Source organism: Pan troglodytes, chromosome 9, assembly GCF_028858775.2.
Source record: "Pan troglodytes isolate AG18354 chromosome 9, NHGRI_mPanTro3-v2.0_pri, whole genome shotgun sequence".
NCBI classification, from domain to species: domain Eukaryota; kingdom Metazoa; phylum Chordata; class Mammalia; order Primates; family Hominidae; genus Pan; species Pan troglodytes.
The window spans coordinates 65,959,588-65,979,366 of record NC_072407.2 but is presented as its reverse complement, the minus strand read 5'-3'; the positions used below and the strand labels follow the sequence as shown (position 1 = coordinate 65,979,366).

At 43.3% G+C, this 19,779-nt stretch overlaps 1 protein-coding gene across 8 annotated transcripts in view; it reads left to right on the top strand.

Annotated features, from left to right (window-relative positions):
• Nucleotides 1-19,779, top strand: part of ATL3 (atlastin GTPase 3) — a 46,664-nt gene that overhangs the window by 8,799 nt on the left and 18,086 nt on the right. For 6 of the 8 annotated variants that reach the window (XM_016919816.3, XM_016919815.4, XM_063782506.1 and 3 more), the window contains 5 exon segments: nucleotides 3,928-4,142; nucleotides 4,276-4,419; nucleotides 9,583-9,687; nucleotides 10,172-10,222; nucleotides 17,633-17,689. In XM_016919816.3, the coding sequence (XP_016775305.1) occupies nucleotides 3,928-4,142; nucleotides 4,276-4,419; nucleotides 9,583-9,687; nucleotides 10,172-10,222; nucleotides 17,633-17,689 (572 nt within the window). 8 annotated transcript variants of the gene reach the window in all.

Sequence of the window (19,779 nt, the reverse complement as noted above, 5' to 3'; positions counted from 1 at the left end):
TGCACCACTGCATTCCAGCCTGTGTGCCAGAGCAAAATACTGTCTCCAAAAAAAAAAAAGTGCGAAGAACCCTTCTGTTGCTATCTGATACTATAAATGTAAAAAGTGAGCAGCAATTCCAGTAGCTTGAAGGGGAGAGAGTCTTGCAGTCAAACTGTTTTGTCTGCTTTGCCTGCCATGATCGTGTAGCCTTCAGTGCTGGTTAGACAAAGTCATTTTGGAACCATCTTTGTGATTTTGGCCATGTCTGCCTGTCAGTACTAAGCTTTACTTACTATGTCTCCTTAAGTCTACTTTAAATTGACTTCTTGGCTGGGTACTGTGTCGCTGTGATTTTGGCCATGTCTGCCTGTCAGTACTAAGCTTTACTTAATATGTCTCCTTAAGTCGACTTTAAATTGACTTCTTGGCTAGGTACGGTGTCGCTGTAATCCCAACACTTTGGGAGGTTGAGACGAGTGGATCATTTGAGCTCAGGAGTTCAAGACGGGCCTGGGCAACATGGTGAAACACTGTCTCTCCAAAAATACAAAAATTAGCTGGGTGTGGTGATGAATGCCTGTAGTCCCAGCTACTTGGGAGGCTGAGGTGGGAGGATGACTTGGGCCGGAGAAGCGGAGGTTGCAGTGAGGCAAGATCGTGCCACTGCACTCCAGCCTGAGTTATAGAGCCAGACCTTGTCTTAAATAAATAAACAGACTTCTTAAACTTAGCATCCTTCTAAAGAATAATTTATCAAAATACAGATTTGTTGTTTTAAAGTATACATTAACATGCATAATTATTAAAATTACTATGTCCTTTTAACTACCTAGAAACATCTTTAATACCAGTGACACATACTCTTAGGGAAATAGTTCTTTATTCATTCCTTACGCCCCACTGGTAGTTTTTTGTGAACTTCCCATAAGTCCACAGCTACTAAGTGGCTCTGAATTTCTTTCTTTCTTTCTTTCTTTTTTTTTGAGATAGAGTCTTGCTCTGAAATCTAGGCTGGAGTGCAGTGGCACGGTCTTGGCTCACTGCAGCCTCCACCGTGCAGGTTCAAGTAATTCTCCTGCCTCAGCCTCTGGAGTAGCTGGGATTACAGGCACCCACCACCACGCTTGGCTAATTTTTGTATTTTTAGTAGAGATGGAGTTTCACCATGTTGGACCAGGGTGGTCTGGAACTCCTGACCTCAGCTGACACGCCTGCCTTGGCCCCCAAAGTGCTGGGATTACAGGTGTGAGCCACCACGTCTAGCCTGAATGAATTTCCTTCTTGCTTTCTTTTCACTTTTTTTTTTTGAGACGGAGTGTCACTCTTTCGCCCAGGCTGGAGTGCAGTGGTGCAATCTCGGCTCACCACAACCTCCACCTACTGGGTTCAAGCGATTCTCCTGCCTCAGCCTCCTAAGTAGCTGGGATTACAAGCACGTGCCACCACACCCGGCTAATTTTGTATTTTTAGTAGAGATGGGGTTTCTCCATGTTGGTCAGGCTGGTCTGGAACTCACAACCTCAGGTGATCTGCCCGCCTCGGCCTCCCAAAGTGCTGGGATTGCGCAGGTGAGCCAGCACGCCCGGCCCCTTGCCTTCTCTTCTCTTCTCTTTAAGACAGTCTCTCGCTATATTGGCCAAGTTGGTCTTGAACTCCTGGCCTCAAGCAATCCTGCCATCTCAGCTTCTCTAAGTGCTAGGATTACAGGCGTGGATGCTGTGCCTGGCCTGAATTTCAAATTAATTAATTATCTTTGTGCTTTGGTAGGGAAACTCTGGTAAGGAAAGTATAATATAGTTAGTGCTTAATTTTGAACTATAGAATTAATTGCTTCTAAAACTTTTTGAGTTATTACTAGTGATATGCAAAATACAACCACCTAAAGATCTTTTTGAGCTTATATCTAGGACCTGTTGGGCAATATGCTGAACCTTCATAAGCCTTCATTTCCTTCTTTTTTTTTTTTTGAGACCAAGTCTCACTCTGCCACCCAGGCTGGAGTGCAGTGGCGCGATCACGGCTCACTGCAGCTTCTGCCTCCTGGTTCAAGCAATTCTTCTCCCTCAGCCTCTTCAGTAGCTGGGACCACAGGTGTGCGTCACCACGCCTGGCTAATTTTTTTTTTTTTTTTTTTTGTATTTTTATAGAGACGGGGCTTTACCATGTTGGCCAGGCTGGTTTTGAACTCCTGACCTCAAGTGATCAGCCTGCCTTGGCCTCCCAAAGTGCTGAGATTGTAAATGTGAGCCACTGAGCCTGGCCATTTCCTTCTTCTTAAAATGGAGCAGTATTATTTACATCAAAGAGTTGTTCTGAGGATTAAATAATATATATATATGTGTATATATATATCTAAATAAAGCTTAGCAGTGGCAAACACTATTATTGATAGACATTGTTTTATTTCCACTTTTGGACTGTTTTGAGTAAAGCTGATAATGAACTTTCTGTTTTTGAGATAGAGTCTTGCAATATTGTCCAGGTTGGTCTTGAACTCCTGGGCCCAAGTAATCCTCCTGCCTCAGCTCTCCAAGTAGCTGGGACTATATGTGCGAGCCACCACGCCCAGCTCAACATTCTTGTATATATGTTTTTTGGTGGACATAGGCATTCATTTCTCTTAGGTGTGTACCTAGGAGTAGAATTGCTGGATCACAGATATATTTAATTTTTGTAGATACTGCCAAACAGTTTTTTGAAGTGGCTTTAGTATTTTGTGCTCCTATCAGAATGTGTGAGAATTGCGGTTGCTTCATACCCTGTCCCACAGTTGATATTGTCAGTCTTTAAATTTTAGCCATTCTGATGGGCAGGTAGTGGTATCTTATTGTGGTTTTAATTTAGATTTCCCTGTTAAGTAATGATATGGAAGTACCTTTTAATAGGATTTGTATATCTTTTTCTTACAAAGTGCCTGTTATTTTTTTCTTATGGATTGCTATGTTGATGCTGGATGTGGGTCCTTTGGAAACAGATATTGTGAATACTCTTCCCTAGCCCATGGCTTGCATTTTTACTTATTGAAGTCTTTAAGTGAACAAAATTTTTAATTTTAATGAAGTCTGTGTTGTCATTTTATTTTCTTTTATGGTTAGTACTTTTTTTCTTTGAGACAGGGTCTTTTTTTTTTAACAACATTTTATTTTATTTATTTATTTTTTATTATTATTATACTTTAAGTTTTAGGGTACATGTGCACAATGTGCAGGTTAGTTACATATGTATACATGTTCCATGCTGGTGTGCTGCACCCATTAACTTGAGACAGGGTCTTATCTGTCACCCAGGTGGGAGTGCAATGGCATGATCTCGGCTCACTGCAACCTCTGCCTCCCAGTTTCAAGTTATTCTCGTGCCTCAGCCTCCCGAGTAGCTAGGACTTACAGGTGCGCGCCACCACACCCAGCTAATTTTTGTATTTGTTGGTAGAGATGAGGTTTCGTCATGTTGGCCAGGCTGGTCTTGAACTCCTGACCTCAAGTGATCCACCCACCTCGGCTTCCCAAAGTGCTGGGATTACAGGGGCGAACCACTGTGCCCTGCCCTTTTATGGTTAGTATTTTTGTGTCCGTTTTTTGTTTTGTTTAGTTTTGTCACCCAGGTTGGAGTACAGTGGTGTGGTCATAGCTCACTGCAACCTCAAACCCCTGGGCTCAAGCAGTCTTCCTGCCTCAGCCTCCCAAGTAGCTAGGACTACAGGTATACACCACTACATCTGGCTAATTTTTTAAATTTCATAGCGCTGGGTTTCACTGTTTCCCAGGCTAGTCTGAAACTCCTGGCCTCAAGTAATCTTTCTGCTTTGGTTTCCCAAAGTGCTGTGATTATAGGCATGAGCCATTGAGCCTGGCCCTGTCCCCTGTTTAAGAAGTTTTTGTTTTCCCTATATTCAAAAACATATTTTAAATATTTGACACTGATTTTTTTTTCTCTGCATGAACATAGGTGATGCCATGGAGAGCAGCAAGCCTGGTCCAGTGCAGGTTGTTTTGGTTCAGAAAGATCAACATTCCTTTGAGCTAGATGAGAAAGCCTTGGCCAGCATCCTCTTGCAGGACCACATCCGAGATCTTGATGTGGTGGTGGTTTCAGTGGCTGGTGCCTTCCGAAAGGGCAAGTCCTTCATTCTGGATTTTATGCTACGATACTTATATTCTCAGGTAAGATAGAATTATTTTATTTCAAGTAAAAAGTGAGACTTTAATGTCCAAAAAAGCGAAATAAGCTCATAGATTATCCTTGATGCATAAAATTTTTAATTTAAGATTTAATGGAAATTTCTTATTTCTGTAGAAGGAAAGTGGCCATTCAAATTGGTTGGGTGACCCAGAAGAACCGTTAACAGGATTTTCCTGGAGAGGGGGATCTGATCCAGAAACCACTGGGATTCAGATCTGGAGTGAAGTTTTCACTGTGGAGAAGCCAGGTGGGAAGAAGGTAAGGATGAAAATGACCTTACAGATTAACAACAACAACAACAAAATATGAACTTCAGCATGTACTGTGTTAACCCAATTAAAAACCTTTTATCAAAGAATTTAAAATGGGTAAAGTAAGAAAAGTTAAAAAGTCCCTGTTTTGTCCTGAAATTTTAGTCTGTTGTGGATAAATAGGATTTTCTGACACAGATATGCGAAGTTGTAGCTCTGATGTCTAGCTGTAGTCTCCTTGGTCTGCTGATTGCATTATTTTAATTTTCTTTTCTGGAAAAACATTTTTGCTAAAAGCTATACAGACTTTTTTGTTTGTACCTAGCAGTACTTTATGTAGTATTCCTTAGGGCTATGTAGCATTTTTAGATTCAGTTAAAAAATATTAATCTGTTGCTGACTCTGTTAATTCCTATTTCAACATGTGTTTCCTTGAATAATTCAGGATACAACTTACTGTGTATGACAGCTTTCCTTCACACACTATTTTTGTGGGTGTGTGTATATCCAACTTGGGGAGAATTTAAAAAACACATAGCTTTTTAATTTGTTTGAAACAGACCTTCTGCCTGTTACATTTTGTGCTCTTAACCAATTAAAGAAGCCAGTGGCAGCCGGGTGCTGTGGCTCACGTCTGTAATACCAACACTTTGGGAGGCCAGGGTGGGCAGATCACAAGGTCAGGAGTTTGAGACCAGCCTGGCCAACATAGTGAAACCCTGTCTCTACTAAAAATACAAAAAATTAGCTGGGTGTGGTGGTGGGCGCCTGTAATCCCAGCTACTTGGGAGGCTGAGGCAGGAGAAACGCTTGAACCCGGGAGGCAGAGGTTGCAGTGAGCCGAGATCACACCACTGTCCTCCAGCTCGGGCGACAGTACGAGACTCCGTCTCAAAAAAAAAAAAAAAAAGCCAATGGCATTTTTAGTTTCATATTGTGTTTTCCACTGGTATATACCTGTTGATTTGTTTGTGTCTTTTATGAACTGTTATTTTCTGAAATTTTTTTTCAATAAAAGGAAGGAAGATGTGAAAACAACTTTTTATCAAAGTGAATGATTTAAAATTAATACATATTGATTGTTTTTAAGATTCTTAAATAAAATGCATGAATATAGTTTAAAAGGTCAGGTACTACTGTAAGGCTTCTAACAGAAAGCAGCTGTCATGTGTGTTATTCTCCTCTCTACCCAGTTTTCACTTCCCAGAGGCTGATGCTCTTATGTGTTACCACTTCTGTTCTTTACTTCCTTACTCCTGTATGGGTGGCACAGACCTGGCTGTTGTTGTTCTGGGAGTTGAGCAGGGAAATGGCATTGGGGATCTCACTGTTCAGAAGGTGGGCATTCACTGTCCCCTAGCTATCAGTAGGGCTTCTTAGCCCCAGTCTCATCTATGCCTTGTAAGCTATGGGCATAGAGCCTCTCCACAGATTTCTTTGTAAGGATCGGGAGGGTTAAGTCATGTGTTTCTTATACAGACTTTCATCCATTACTTCTGTTTTTAGCCCAATCCTATAAGCATGCCTTCACACCTGTTTGTCCTTTTTTTTTTTTTTTTGAGATGTAGTCTCACTCTGCTCAGGCTGGAGTGCAGTGGCACCATCTTGGTCCCTACAGTCTCCGCCTCCCAGGTTCAAGCAATTCTCCTGCCTCAGCCTCCTCATTAGCTGGGACTACAGGTGCACACCACCATGCCCGGACAATTTTTGTATTTTTAGTAGAGACAGGGTTTCACAATGTTGGCCAGGCTGGTCTGGAACTCCTGACCTCGTGATCCGCCTGTCTCAGCCTCCCAAAGTGCTGGGATTACAGGGGTGAGCCACCACACCTGGCCACCTTTGATATTTTGAAGTGCTGGAGTGTTGGTACTGAATTCTTTTAGCTTTCATATATCTGAAAAATCTTTATTTTGCCTTTGTTTTGGAAAATATTTACTCTTAGTGTAGAGTTCTAGGCCAACGTATTTTTCTCAGTACTTCAAAGGTGTTGCCCCTTTGCCTTTTTGCTGACATTGTTTCTTTTCTTTTTTTTTTTTTTTCTGAGAGGGAGTCTCACTCTGTTTCTCAGGCTGGAGTGCAGTGGTGCGATCTCGGCTCACTTCAACCTCTGCCTCCCGGGTTCAAGCAATTCTCCTGTCTCAGCCTTCCGAGTAGCTGGGACTACAGGCGCGCACCACCACGCCTGGCTAATTTTTGTATTTTTAGTAGAGACGGGGTTTCGCCATATTGGTCAGGCTGGTCTTGCACTCCTGACCTCAGGTTATTCACCTGCCTCTGTTTCCCAAAGTGCTGGGATTATAAGCATGAGCCACTGTGCCCAGTCTGCTGATATTGTTTCTGACAAGAAATACACTGTTATTCTTATTTTTGTTCTTTTGTACCTAATCTGTCTTTTTTGTCTGGTTGCTTTTTTTCTTTAAATTAAAAAAAATTTTATTTTCATGGGTACATAGGTATATATATTTATGGGGTATGTCTGGTTGCTTTTAAGATTTTATCACTGTTTTTGAGCAAATTATGATGTGTTTTGATGTAGTTCTTTTTTTTTTTTTTTTGAGACGGAGTCTCACTGTGTCGCCCAGGCTGGAGTGCAGTGGCACGATCTCGGCTCACTGCAAGCTCCGTCTCCCGGGTTCACGCCATTCTCCTGCCTCAGCCTCCCAAGGAGCTGGGACTACAGGCGCCTACCACCACGCCCGGCTAAGTTTTTGTATTTTTAGTAGAGACGGGGTTTCACTGTGTTAGCCAGGATGGTCTCGATCTCCTGACCTCGTGATCTGCCCGCCTTGGCCTCCCAAAGTGCTGGGATTATAGGCGTGAGCCACTGCGCCAGGCTGATGTAGTTCATGTTATTTGTATGTGGGTTTTGTTGAGCTTCTTGAATCTGCAGATTTATAATGTTTATCAAATTTGGACATTTTAAGGTTATTATTTCTTCAAGTTTTTTTGATCTGTTACTCCCTTTGGAGACTCCTATTACATGTGCCTCTTGCTGCTTGAAGTTGTTCCACAGCTGGTTGATGCTTTGTTCATTTAAAATTCTTTGGCCAGGTGCGGTGGCGCATGTCTGTAATCTCACACTTTGGGAGGCCGAGGTGGGTGGATCACCTGAAGTCAGGAGTTTGAGACTAGCCTGACCAACATGGTGAAAACCCATCTCTACTAAATACAAAAATTAGCCGGGCATGGTGGCTCATGCCTGTAATCCCGGCTACTCGGGAGGCTGAGGCAGGAGAATCGCTTGGACCTGGGAGGTGGAGGTTGCAGTGAGCCAAGATCGTGCCATTGTTCTCCAACCTGGGCAACAGAGTGAAACTCCATAATCCCAGCACTGTGGGAGGCTGAGGCGGGCGGATCATGAGGTCAGGAGATCGAGACCATCCTGGCTAACACAGTGAAACCCCGTCTCTACTAAAAATACAAAAATTAGCTGGGCGTGGTGGCGGGCGTCTATAGTCCCAGCTATTTGGGAGGCTGAGGCAGGAGAATGGCGTGAACCTGGGAGGCGGAGCTTGCAGTGAGCCGAGATCGCGCCACTGCACTCCAACCTGGCCACAGCGCAAGACTCCGTCTCAAAAAAAAAAAAAACCAAATTGTATCTTTATTTTGTTTTAGGTTTTCAGGAAAATTAGTTGCAACCTGCCCAGTTCCCACACTCTTCTTCAGTTTGCTCTGTTGTTTACATCTTGTAATAGTGTGATACATTCGTTACAATTAATATTTGAACCAATATATTGTCATTAGCTAAAGCCCATACATAGTTTACTTTAGGGCTCACTCATTGTGTTGTACATTGGATTTTGACAACTGTATAGTGACACATGCCCACTATTACTGTATCATACAGAATAGTCACACTGCCCTAAACATTCTCTGTAATGTACCTATCTGTTCCTCTCTTCTTCCCTCCCCACAAACTCCTCCACTGATCTTTTTACTGTCTCCATAGTTTCGCCTTTACTGGAATGTCGTATAGTTAGAATCATACAATATGCAGCCTTTTCAGATTGGCCTCTTTCACTTAGCAATGCGATTTTAAGATTTCTGCAACTGTTTCGTGTCTTGATAGTTCATTTCTTTTTATTGCTGAATAGTATTCTACATTATGAATGCACCAGTTTGTTCATCCATTTGCCTGTTGAAGGAAGGACATCTTGGTTGCTTTCAAATTTTGACAATTAAGAATAAAGCTCCTGTAAATACTCATGTGTTGGTTTTTGTTGAGACATAAGTTTTCAGCTCCTTTGGGTATATACCAAAGAGTTTTTGTTTTTTTTTTTTGGGACAAAATCTCGCTCTCTCACCCAGGCTGGAGTACAGCGGTGTGGTCTCGGCTCACTGCAACCTCTGCCTCCTGGGTTCAAGTGATTCTCCTGCCTCAACCTCTGGAGTAGGTGGGACTACAGGTGTGCACCACCACGCCCATTTTTTTTGTATTTTTAGTAGAGACGGGATTTCGCCATGTTAGCCGGGCTGGTCTCGAACTCTGGACCTCAGGTGATCCACCTGCCTTGGCCTCCCAAAGTACTGGGATTACAGGTGTGAGCCACTGCGCCTGGCCTAATTTTTGTATTTTTGGTAGAGACACGATTTCACCGTGTTGGCCAGGCTGGTCTGGAACTCCTGGCCTCAAGTGATCCACCTGACTTTGCCTCCCTCCCAAAGTGCTGGGATTACAGGCATGAGCCATTGCGCCTGATCTAATTTTTTAAATTTTATGTAGAGACTGGGTCTCACTATGTTGCCCAGGCTGGTATTGAACTGGGCTCAAGTGATGCTGCTGCCACGGCCTCCCAAACTGTTGGTATTATAGGTGTGAGCCACTGCACCTGGCCAAGATGAATATTTTTTAGTTTCTTTTTCAACAACAGGAAACATCCAAATGCCTGGCTGGGTGATAAGCTAATTGCTTTCAACTTTTGTCTGTTTCAATTGGTGGGGCAATTTTTGCCTTCCATATTGCTCTGTATACCTCTGGATAATCTTCAGTAGAGTGCTGTTGTCAAAGCAAAGCACCTAAATAGTCGTACAGAACCTACAAGCAGGTGCTTAAGGCTCACATAAACATTACCTGTACTTAAGTATATATTAACTGTACTTTTCAATTTCTCCTTTACGGTTTCCTCCTTCTTAGTTTAATCTCTTTTGTTTGTATTTTCCTTTTTTTTAGGTTGCAGTTGTTCTGATGGATACCCAGGGGGCATTTGACAGCCAGTCAACTGTGAAAGACTGTGCTACCATCTTTGCTTTAAGCACTATGACTAGTTCTGTTCAGGTAAAAACCACTTGACTCAGAAAAAAGCTCGCAAAGGAAATAAGATAAAGGGAGGAAATACAGTTTTGGTTATTGTTCTGTTAACAGAATTTCTAGGATGATATGTAAGTATTATTTTTAAACTGTAGATGCAGTTAAACTTTTAAAAGTTTGAGAAGGAGCCAAAGAATTTTTCCTCTTTGGTCATAATTATATATAATATGTTCCAAGAAAAGTCCAAAAAATGGAAATTTATTATATCATATAGAAAATACAGATTTGATAAGAACTTAGGAAAACTGTTTTAAACTGTAAAGGAGGAATTTTCGATTTCAATCTTATGTGCATAGTTTTCTAAAAGACAGATCATATTGCTGTTTGAACAGGCCTCATGTTCTTATATGCAAGTCTTTAATTGTTCAAAGCTTCTGTCAGCCCTTTAGGCTTATTTGGGATTTGTTTGAAGTAAGCCAGAGTAGTATCAATCTGGATTTTTGTTTTCTAGATTTATAATTTATCCCAGAACATTCAAGAAGATGATCTTCAACAGCTGCAGGTATATATTTCTCGTAACAATTTTAACATCATATTATTTAAAAGTTTTAAGATTAAGGAACATTTTACAACTGAGTAGTTTTTAGCAAAAGATTGAAATGTAGAGGAAGGTTTTTGGTTCATAGTAATTCTATACTGTGTATAGCCATTGGTGGGGTGGAGCAGGAGCGGTCGGGGAAGGCCTTAATGATTTGAGCAGAGAATGAAAGAAAGTGGGCAAGTGAGTCCTTCAGATACATTTGGGCGGAAAACTATTACAGGAGAGGAGCAGCTACTGGAAGACAGACCCTGAGGGGAGTGTGCTTGGCAAGATCAAGGAATGGCAGGGAGGCCAGTGGGTAGGATTGGAGAGTGTGACAGGAAGGGGTTAAGTGATGAAGTCAGAGAGGCAGTGAGGTCCCACTCATGCTGGGTCTTTTCCTCTGGGGAAGGTGGGAGCCATGGGAGGGTCGTCAGCAATGATGTTATCTGACCTGTTGTAAAGGGATCATTCTGGCTGCCATGTTCAGAATAGACTTTTTTTTTTTTAAGACGAAGTCTTGCTCTTGTCCCCAGGCTGGAGTGCAATGATGCAATCTTGGCTCACTGCAAGCTGGGATTACAGGTGTGCGCCACCATGCCTGGCTACTTTTTGTATTTTTAATAGAGACGGGGTTTCACCATGTCGGTCCGGCTGGTCTCAAATTGTTGACCTCGTGATCCGCCTGCCTCGGCCTCCCAAAGTGCTGGGATTACAGGCATGAGCCACTGCGCCCGGCCTTTTTCTTCTCTTTTTTTATAGCAGCAGTTCTTATCTGTTTTTCCCACAAAATGCTCTTTTGTGAGTATTCCAGGGTTGGATGCAATTCTGGTATGTTACTCTAATGCTACTTCTCCCACTGACATTCAAGAAAGCATCAGAATGTGAGTGAGTAAGGGTGTCATTATTATAGGGATTACCTTGAATTAGTTCTATTTTATGTTTATTTAAAAAAACAAGGAAAATTCCTCCTAAACCTCGATCCTTAATGTTGCTTATGGCAATTGTCTGTACTTCATAATTGGTAGTTCTGTACCAGTGCCATGGCTTAGTGGTTGAGAGCTGTTGCTCTGTAAAACTTCGATCACAACTTGAGTTGGTCACCGTTTCACCTGAAATTTATTCCTTTCTAAGCTCCTTCCTTTCAACCATTTTTCGAATGCTTACCTTGTGTGAGGTAGAGGGCCAAGTGCTATAGATATATGTAAGGTCACATTCACAGGTACCAGGTGCGAGGACTTTAGCATATTTTTCTTCAGGACACAATTCAACCCATAAGAAGTAGTAAGTAGATTATGATGCAGTTATGTAATTCACCTTGTCTCACATGACAAGGCTGTTGGTAGACTCAGCAACTGTAAAATATAAATATTACAGAGGAGAAAGTAATATGTTTGTGTGCCTGGAAATCCGTAAGAATGAACTAGAAAATTATTTGGAACTTAAAAGATAATTAAGGTCTCCATTACAAAATACAGATACAAAATCATTAGGTTTTCCTCTCTACTAACAATAACCAGTTTAAAAATGTAATGGAAAAAATTGACTTTAGCAACAAAATATTGAAAACAGAATAAACTTAAAAAAGATCTATATGGAGCACTTCAGAATTGTATGAGGCATATAAAAGATTTAACATGCAGAAATATGCCTTGTTTCTTCTATATGGGGATGATAATAGCCAACATGTATTTATTGCTTACTCTGCACTAGATACTGCAGTGTGTTATAAACATTATCTCATTTAGACTGAGAATTATAAACTTGTCAGTTCTTCCCCACTAAACAAAATCATAAAGGCATTATTTTGGGAACTTGACAGAATTGTTGTGAAATTCATTTGGAAAGTTAAATTGTAAAACAGCCAACAAAATTACAGGGGAAATATGAGATAATTGACTTAGTGCATATTATAAATCTGTAATTACAAGAACATGGCATTGGTTCAGGAAAAAAATAGATCAATGCAGTGTACTTATGATATACTACATTTTCATATATTTTATTCTACTTAAGAATATATACACATATACCATAAAGCATAGATCAGTCAATAAGCGGTGTTAGGACAGTTGGCTATGTATTTAGATAAATTAGAAATTATATTCCTCTTTGGAATGCTGAGGCAGGCTGATCACCTGAGTTTGGGTGTTCGAGACCAGTCTGGCCAACATGGTGAAACCCCGTCTCTACTGAAAGTACAAAAAAAAAATTAGCTGGGTGCAGTGGCAAATGCCTGTAATCTCAGCTACTCGGGAGGCTGAGGCCTGAGAATCACTTGAACCTGGGAGGCAAAGGTTGAAGTGAGCTGAGAGCACACCACTGCACTCCAGTCTGGGCAACAGAGTGAGACTCTGTCTTTAAAAAAAAAAAAAAGAAAAGAAAATTATATTTCTACCTTGTACTATATACAAAAATTCCAGATAGACCAGATAGATTAAATATTTTGATGTAAAAAAAGAAATCACAGCTGGGTGTGGTGGGTCATGCCTGTAATCCCAGCACTTTGGGAGGCTGAGGCAGGTGAATCATGAGGTCAGGAGTTCGAGACCAGCCTGGCAAACATGGTGAAACCCCGTCTCTATTAAAAATACAAAAATTAGCTGGGTGTTGATGTTCATGCAGAGCCTTCTGATTAAACACATTAATATTTCTTCAGTGAAATATATAACCAATAAAATGGGGTAAATAAGCCTATAAAAAGCTTCATGTCAGTTGAAGGCAGGTTTTGTTTCCAAAGAAGTTTCCCACCTAACCTGGATTTTTAGTACTTTTTTTTTTTTTTTGAGATGGAGTCTCCCTCAGTTGCCCAGGCTGGAGTGCAGTGGCACGATCTTGGCTCACTCACTGCAATCTCCGCCTCCCAAGTTCAAGTGATTCTGCTGCCTTAGCCTCCTGAGTAGCTGGGACTGCAGGTGCGTGCCACCACACCCGGCTAATTTTTTTTGTACTTTTAGTAGAGACAGGGTTTCACTATGTTGGTCAGACTGACCTCGAATTCCTAACCTGAAATGATCTGCCTGCCTCAGCCTCCTAAAGTGCCAGGATTACAGATGTGAGCCGCCGTGCCTGGCCTTTTTGTTTTTTTGCTTTTTTTTTTTTAGAGACAGAGTCTCACTCTGCTGCCTAGGCTGGAGTGCAGTGGTGCGATCTCGGCTCACTGCAACGTCCACCTCCCGGGCTCAAGCAAGTCTCCTGGCTCAGCCTCCTGAGAAGCTGGGATTACAGGCATGTGCCACCACGCCCAGCTAATTTTTGTATTTTTATTAGAGACAGGGTTTCGCCATGTTGGCCAGGCTGGTCTCGAACTCCTGACCTCAAGTGATCTCCCCGCCTTGGCCTCCCAAAGTGCTGGGATTAGAGCAGCCAGCCCTGCTAAGAGGCTTTTCTCAAATGTCTAGCTGGTGGTCCTTGACTACCTATTTAAGAGACAGCCACTAACAATCCAACTGGGAGCTTTGATAAGAGGATAGGCCTTGTGTACTGGTTTGGATCACAATGAGGTAGGTGGTTTGGCAAGGTTATCTAGCTATTTTGTTGCCAACTCCTAAATGTCTATTTTTTTTGCAGATATTTATTCTTGGGTTGTTAGTTTCCCTGGAAAAAATTTCTTTAAATTCCTGCCTTGGTGGGTAGAAGCTTGCTGTGGCAACCAGTAGGGTGAGAGGGCTAAGGAGTCCCACTGCTCACTATGTGGACTTTGATTTAAGTACCTGTTTGAAGATAGGAGACTTACTCCTAACCTCAGCTGAGTTTGGTATCTAAGTCTAGATTTTTTTTTGGATTTATCTTCTCCAGATAGTACACTTCCCATCTTCTATGGAGGCAGGAAAAATACGGGGGTTAGAGAGGGGTGCCTGGAAGTGTAGGTACTTTCTCCTAAGACCACATATTTCCTAGTTGTCAGCTGGACTCCTACACCTCCTCCTGTAAGGTAACTGTATGCTTATAATTTCTGAGCATTTCAGGGATTTCTACTGAGATAATTTGCTTCTTCCTTGTTGGCCCCTGTCTCTTCCAGATTTCTTAGCAGAACAGAGAAAGCCAAAACTTGAGACAGTTCTCATTTGTCTATTTTCCATCCAGAATGTTTTTTTTTTTTTTTATGGTATAAAAGATAAAGTTTTATTATTTATTTTTTATTATTATTATTTTTTGAGATGGTGTTTCACTCTTGTTGCCCAGGCTGGAGTGCAATGGCGCAATCTCGGCTCACCCCAACCTCCACCTCCCGGGTTCAAGTGATTCTCCTGCCTCAGCCCCCCAAGTAGCCGGGACCACAGGCACGCGCCACCACGCCCTGCTAATTTTGTATTTTTAGTAGAGACGGGGTTTCTCCATGTTGGTCAGGCTGGTCTCGAACTCCCGACCTCAGGCGATCCTCCTGCCTTGGCCTCCCAAAGTGCTGGGATTACTGGTGTGAGCCACCATGCCTGGCAAGAAAGTTTTATCTTTATAGGGCACTTACTATGAATGGCACTTCCAGGACTGGGAGTTGCTCTGGGTGAGAGAATGAGTGAGTGATGAATCAATGTGAAAACCTAGGACATTACTGCACACTACTGTAGACTTTAGGAATGCTGCACACTTAAGCTACACTACATTTATACATTTTTTTCTTCAATAATAAATTAAGCTTAGCTTTTTTGCTTTATACAATTTTAAATTTTCTTCAAGTTTTCAACTCTTTTGTAATAACGTTTAGCTTAAAATACAATGTAGAACTGTACAAAAACATTATACCCTTCTTTTATAAGATTTTTTCTATTTTTAAAAAATTTTTTTTAGTGTTTATTGATCATTCTTGGGTGTTTCTCGGAGAGGGGGATTTGGCAGGGTCATAGGACAATAGTGGAGGGAAGGTCAGCAGATAAACACGTGAACGAAGGTCTCTGGTTTTCCTAGGCAGAGGGCCCTGACGCCTTCCGCAGTGTTTGTGTCCCTGGGTACTTGAGATTAGGGAGTGGTGATGACTCTTAACGAGCATGCTGCCTTCAAGCATCTGTTTAACAAAGCACATCTTGCACCGCCCTTAATCCATTTAACCCTGAGTGGACACAGCACATGTTTCAGAGAGCACAGGGTTGGGGGTAAGGTCACAGATCAACAGGATCCCAAGGCAGAAGAATTTTTCTTAGTACAGAACAAAATGAAAAGTCTCCCATGTCTCCTCCTTTCTACACAGACACAGCAACCATCCGATTTCTCAATCTTTTCCCCACCTTTCCCCCTTTTCTATTCCACAAAACCGCCATTGTCATCATGGCCTGTTCTTAATGAGCTGCCCTTGGGTACACCTCCCAGATGGGGTGGTGGCCGGGCAGAGGGGCTCCTCACTTCCCAGACGGGGCGGCCGGGCAGAGGCGCCCCCCACCTCCCGGACTGGGTGGCTGGCCGGGCGGGGGCTGCCCCCCCACCTCCCTCCCGGACGGGGCTGCTGCCCGGGGGAGGGGCTCCTCACTTCTCAGACGGGGCGGCCGGTCAGAGACGCTCCTCACCTCCCAGATGGGGTGGCGGCAGGGCAAAGACACTCCTCAGTTCCCAGACGGGGTTGTGGCCGGGCAGAGGCACTCTTCACATCTCAGATGGGGCGGCGGGGCAGAGGTGCTCCCCACATCCCAGATGATGGGCGGCCAGGCAGAGACACTCCTCACTTCCTAGATGGGATGACGGCCGGGAAGAGGCGCTCCTCACTTCCCAGACTGGGCGGCCGGGCAGAGGGGCTCCTCACATCCCAGACGATGGGCGGCCAGGCAGAGACGCTTCCTAGACTGGGTGGCGGCCGGGCAGAGGCTGCAATCTCGGCACTTTGGGAGACCAAGGCAGGCGGCTGGGAGGTGGAGGTTGTAGCGAGCCGAGATCACGCCACTGCCCTCCAGCCTGGGCAACATTGAGCACTGAGTGAGCGAGACTCCGTCTGCAATCCCGGCACCTCGGGAGGCCGAGGCTGGCAGATCACTCGCGGTCAGGAGCTGGAGACCAGCCCGGCCAACCCGGCGAAACCACGTCTCCACCAAAAAACACGAAAACCAGTCAGGCGTGGCGGCGCGCGCCTGCAATCCCAGGCACTCGGCAGGCTGAGGCAGGAGAATCAGGCAGGGAGGTTGCAGTGAGCTGAGGTGGCTGCAGTCCAGAATGTTTTTGACAGGGCTTTTCTGCTGGCTGCTTTGTCCTGTTTATTTATTTACTTTTAAACTTTGTTTTGTTATGCTTTTAGTGAGGCTTCCTGAAGATTTAGAGGTAAATATACATGTAAACCTTAACCTTAAAGAATTCAGTCATTTGAATGACATAAATATTATGGGCCTAATACTTTTCTTGCTGCTGGAAATCCAGTAGTGCACAAAACAGACAAATATATTCTTGCCCTCATGGAGTTTAAATGCTAGTATAAAGACAGATGCAAATCAAATCAAGAAGAGGTATAGTATATTAGATAATGATAAATGTTAAGAAAAAAACTTTTAAGGCTGGGTGTGGTGGCTCACGCCTGTAATCCCAGCACTTTGGAAGGCCGAGGCAGGTGGATCACCTGAGGTCAGGAGTTCAAGACCAGCCTGACCAACATGGAGAAACCCTGTCTCTACTAAAAATACAAAATTAGCCAGGTTTGGTGGCACATGCCTGTAATCCCAGCTACCCGGGAGGCTGAGGCAGGAGAATCGCTTGAACCCGGGAGGCGGAGGTTGCGATGAGCCACACGCCATTACGCTCCAGCCTGGGCAACGAGCACAACTCTGTCTCAAAAAAAAAAAAATTTTTTTTAAAGACACGAAGTAGGAAATATTATTGGCAAACTTGTAATCCTTTTCGGTAGATGGCCATGGAAGTCTTCACTGAGAAGGAGCTATTTGAAAGACCTTAAGAAGTGAGGGAGCAGATCATGAGGAAATTTGGGAGAAGAACTTATAGTTAGTGGGAGGAGCCAGTACGAAGGTCCTAAGGCAGCGGTGTGCCCCATGTATTTGAAGAACAGGAAGGAGGGCCAGTGTGGCTGCATCACACTGTAAGGACTGGCTTTAATACTGAATGAGGTTGCGGGGTTTTGAGCAAAGCCATTATATGATCTAACTAACCATATTATAAAAGAGTCAATGTGGCTGCTGTATTGAGAATAGCCCATAGGGAGGCATGGGCTGAGGCAGTTAGGAGGCTATTGCAGTATTCCAAGCCACATGGAAATAGTGTCTGGATTCTGGATTTGTTGATGAATTGGGATGTGGGATGTGAGCAGGGAATAACCAAGATGATTTTAAGGTTCATGACTCCTGTGGGCTTTTGAAACTGTAGAACTCTGGTATCAGTATAAATATAATGAATACTTTGCTAAAAAGGCCATAGAACTATTTTAAGTAATTTTGCTTTACAAACCATAATGCTTCTTTTTTAAAGCTCTTCACAGAATACGGTCGTCTGGCAATGGATGAAATTTTCCAAAAGCCTTTCCAGGTTAGAATATTTATTTTAAATATAATTCATACCTTTGTTTTTGTTTTCACAGATTGGCAAACTACAGCTCATAGGCCAAATCTAGCTTGCCACCTGTTTTTATATGACTTGTGAGCTAAGAATGGTTTTTACATTTTTAAATGGTTGAAAAAAATGAGCAGTACTATTTTATGACATGTAAATTACCTGAAATTCAAATGTCATTGTCTGTAGGTAAAATTTTAGTGTAACACAGCCATGCTCATTTGTCTTTGTACTGTCTGTGACTGCTTTCCTGCTACAATGGCAGAGTAATCGTTTAAAAAGTAAACTCTGTGGGTTGGGCGTGGTAGCTTACACCTGTAATCCCAGCACTTTGGGGAGACCCAGGTGGAAGAATTGCTAGAGCCCAGGAGTTTGAGACCAGCCTGGGCAACATAGCAAGACATCTCTTAAAAAAAATGGGGGTAGGTACAGTGGCTCACGCCTGTAATCCCAGCACTTTGGGAGGCCAAAGCAGGCAGATCACCTGAGGTCAAGAGTTCGAGACCAGCTTGGCCAACATGGAACCTGTCTCTACTAAAAATACAAAAATCAGCTGGGCGTGGTGGTAGGTGCCTGTAATCTTAGCTATTCAGGAGGCTAAGGCAGGAGAGTCGCTTGAGCCTGGTAGGTGAAGGTTACAATGAGCCGAGGTCATGCCACTATACTCCAGCCTGGGCGACAGAGCAAGACTTTGTCTCAAAAAAAAAGAAAAAAACAAAAATAAAATAAAATAAAAAGGTCGTGCACGCCTGTAGTCCCAGCTACTCGGTGGGGTTGAGGTAGGAGGATCACTTAAGCCTAGGAGGTCAAGGCTGCAGTGAGCCATGATTGTGCCACTGCACTGCAGCCTGGGTAACAGAGCAAGACCGTCTCAACACAAACACACACATACACACTCACTCACTCTCTGTCTCTCTCTCTCTGCAAAAAGTCTTTGCTGACCTATGCCTCAGTTCAGTGTTTCTTGAGAATGAGGAAGCACAGCAGCCTCAGTCAATGGGATTAGAGATGCTTTCAGTGTGTAAGCCTTATTTCTTTTCTTTTCTAATTTATTTATTTTTTTTGAGATGGAGTTTCTTTCTAAAATTTTGCCCAGGCTGGAGTGCAGTAGCATGATCTTGGCTCACTGCAACCTCTGCCTCCCAGGTTCAAGCAATTCTCCTTCCTCACCCTCCTGAGTAGCTGGGATTTCAGGCGCCCGGCTAATTTTTTGTATTTTTTGTAGAGATGGGGTTTCATCATGTTGACCAGGCTGGTCTCAAACTCCTGAGCTCAGGTGACCCACCTGCTTCGGCCTCCCAGAGTAAAGGGATTATAGGCATGAGCCACTGTGGCTGGCCTTCCTTTCTAATGCTGAAAACAGACCTGATTTTTTTCTTTTTTAGAGACAGAGTCTCGCTCTGTCACCCAGGCTGGAGTGCAGTGGCGTGATCTCGCCTCACTGCAACCTCCGCCTCCTGGGTTCAAGTGATTCTCCTGCCTCAGCCTCCCGAGTAGCTGGGATACAGGCGTGAGCCACTGTGCCCAGCCACAGATCTGATTTTATGATTAGCTGGTGCCATGTGGTTTTCTCTTTTGTCCTTTACTGTATTCCCCATGGATTTCTTTAAGGCAGAGTCCCAAATTTACCATTTTCTCATTAATGTCTTCCTTCTGTTCCTACTAACCTGTGGGAACAAAAATAGCAGATAGGATATATTGACCTCATATTTAGCTTAAACATGTCCCTCCAGTGTTTGTAAAACTTATAAGACATTACAGAATAGATAAATCTGGCCGGGTGTGGTGGCTCACACCTGTAATCCCAGCACTTTGGGGGGCCAAGGCCACAGGATTGCTTGAGGCCTAGAGTTCAAGACCAGCCTGGGCAACAGAGCAAGACCTTGTCTATATAAAAAAATTAAAAAATAAGCCAGGAGTAGTGGCATGTGCTTGTAGTCCCGGCTACTTGGGAGGCTGAGGTGAAAGGATCACTTGAGCCCAGGAATTCTAGGCTACAGTGAGCTATGATCATGCCACTGCACTCTAGCCTTAGTGACGGAGCAAGGCCCAATCTCTTTATTTTT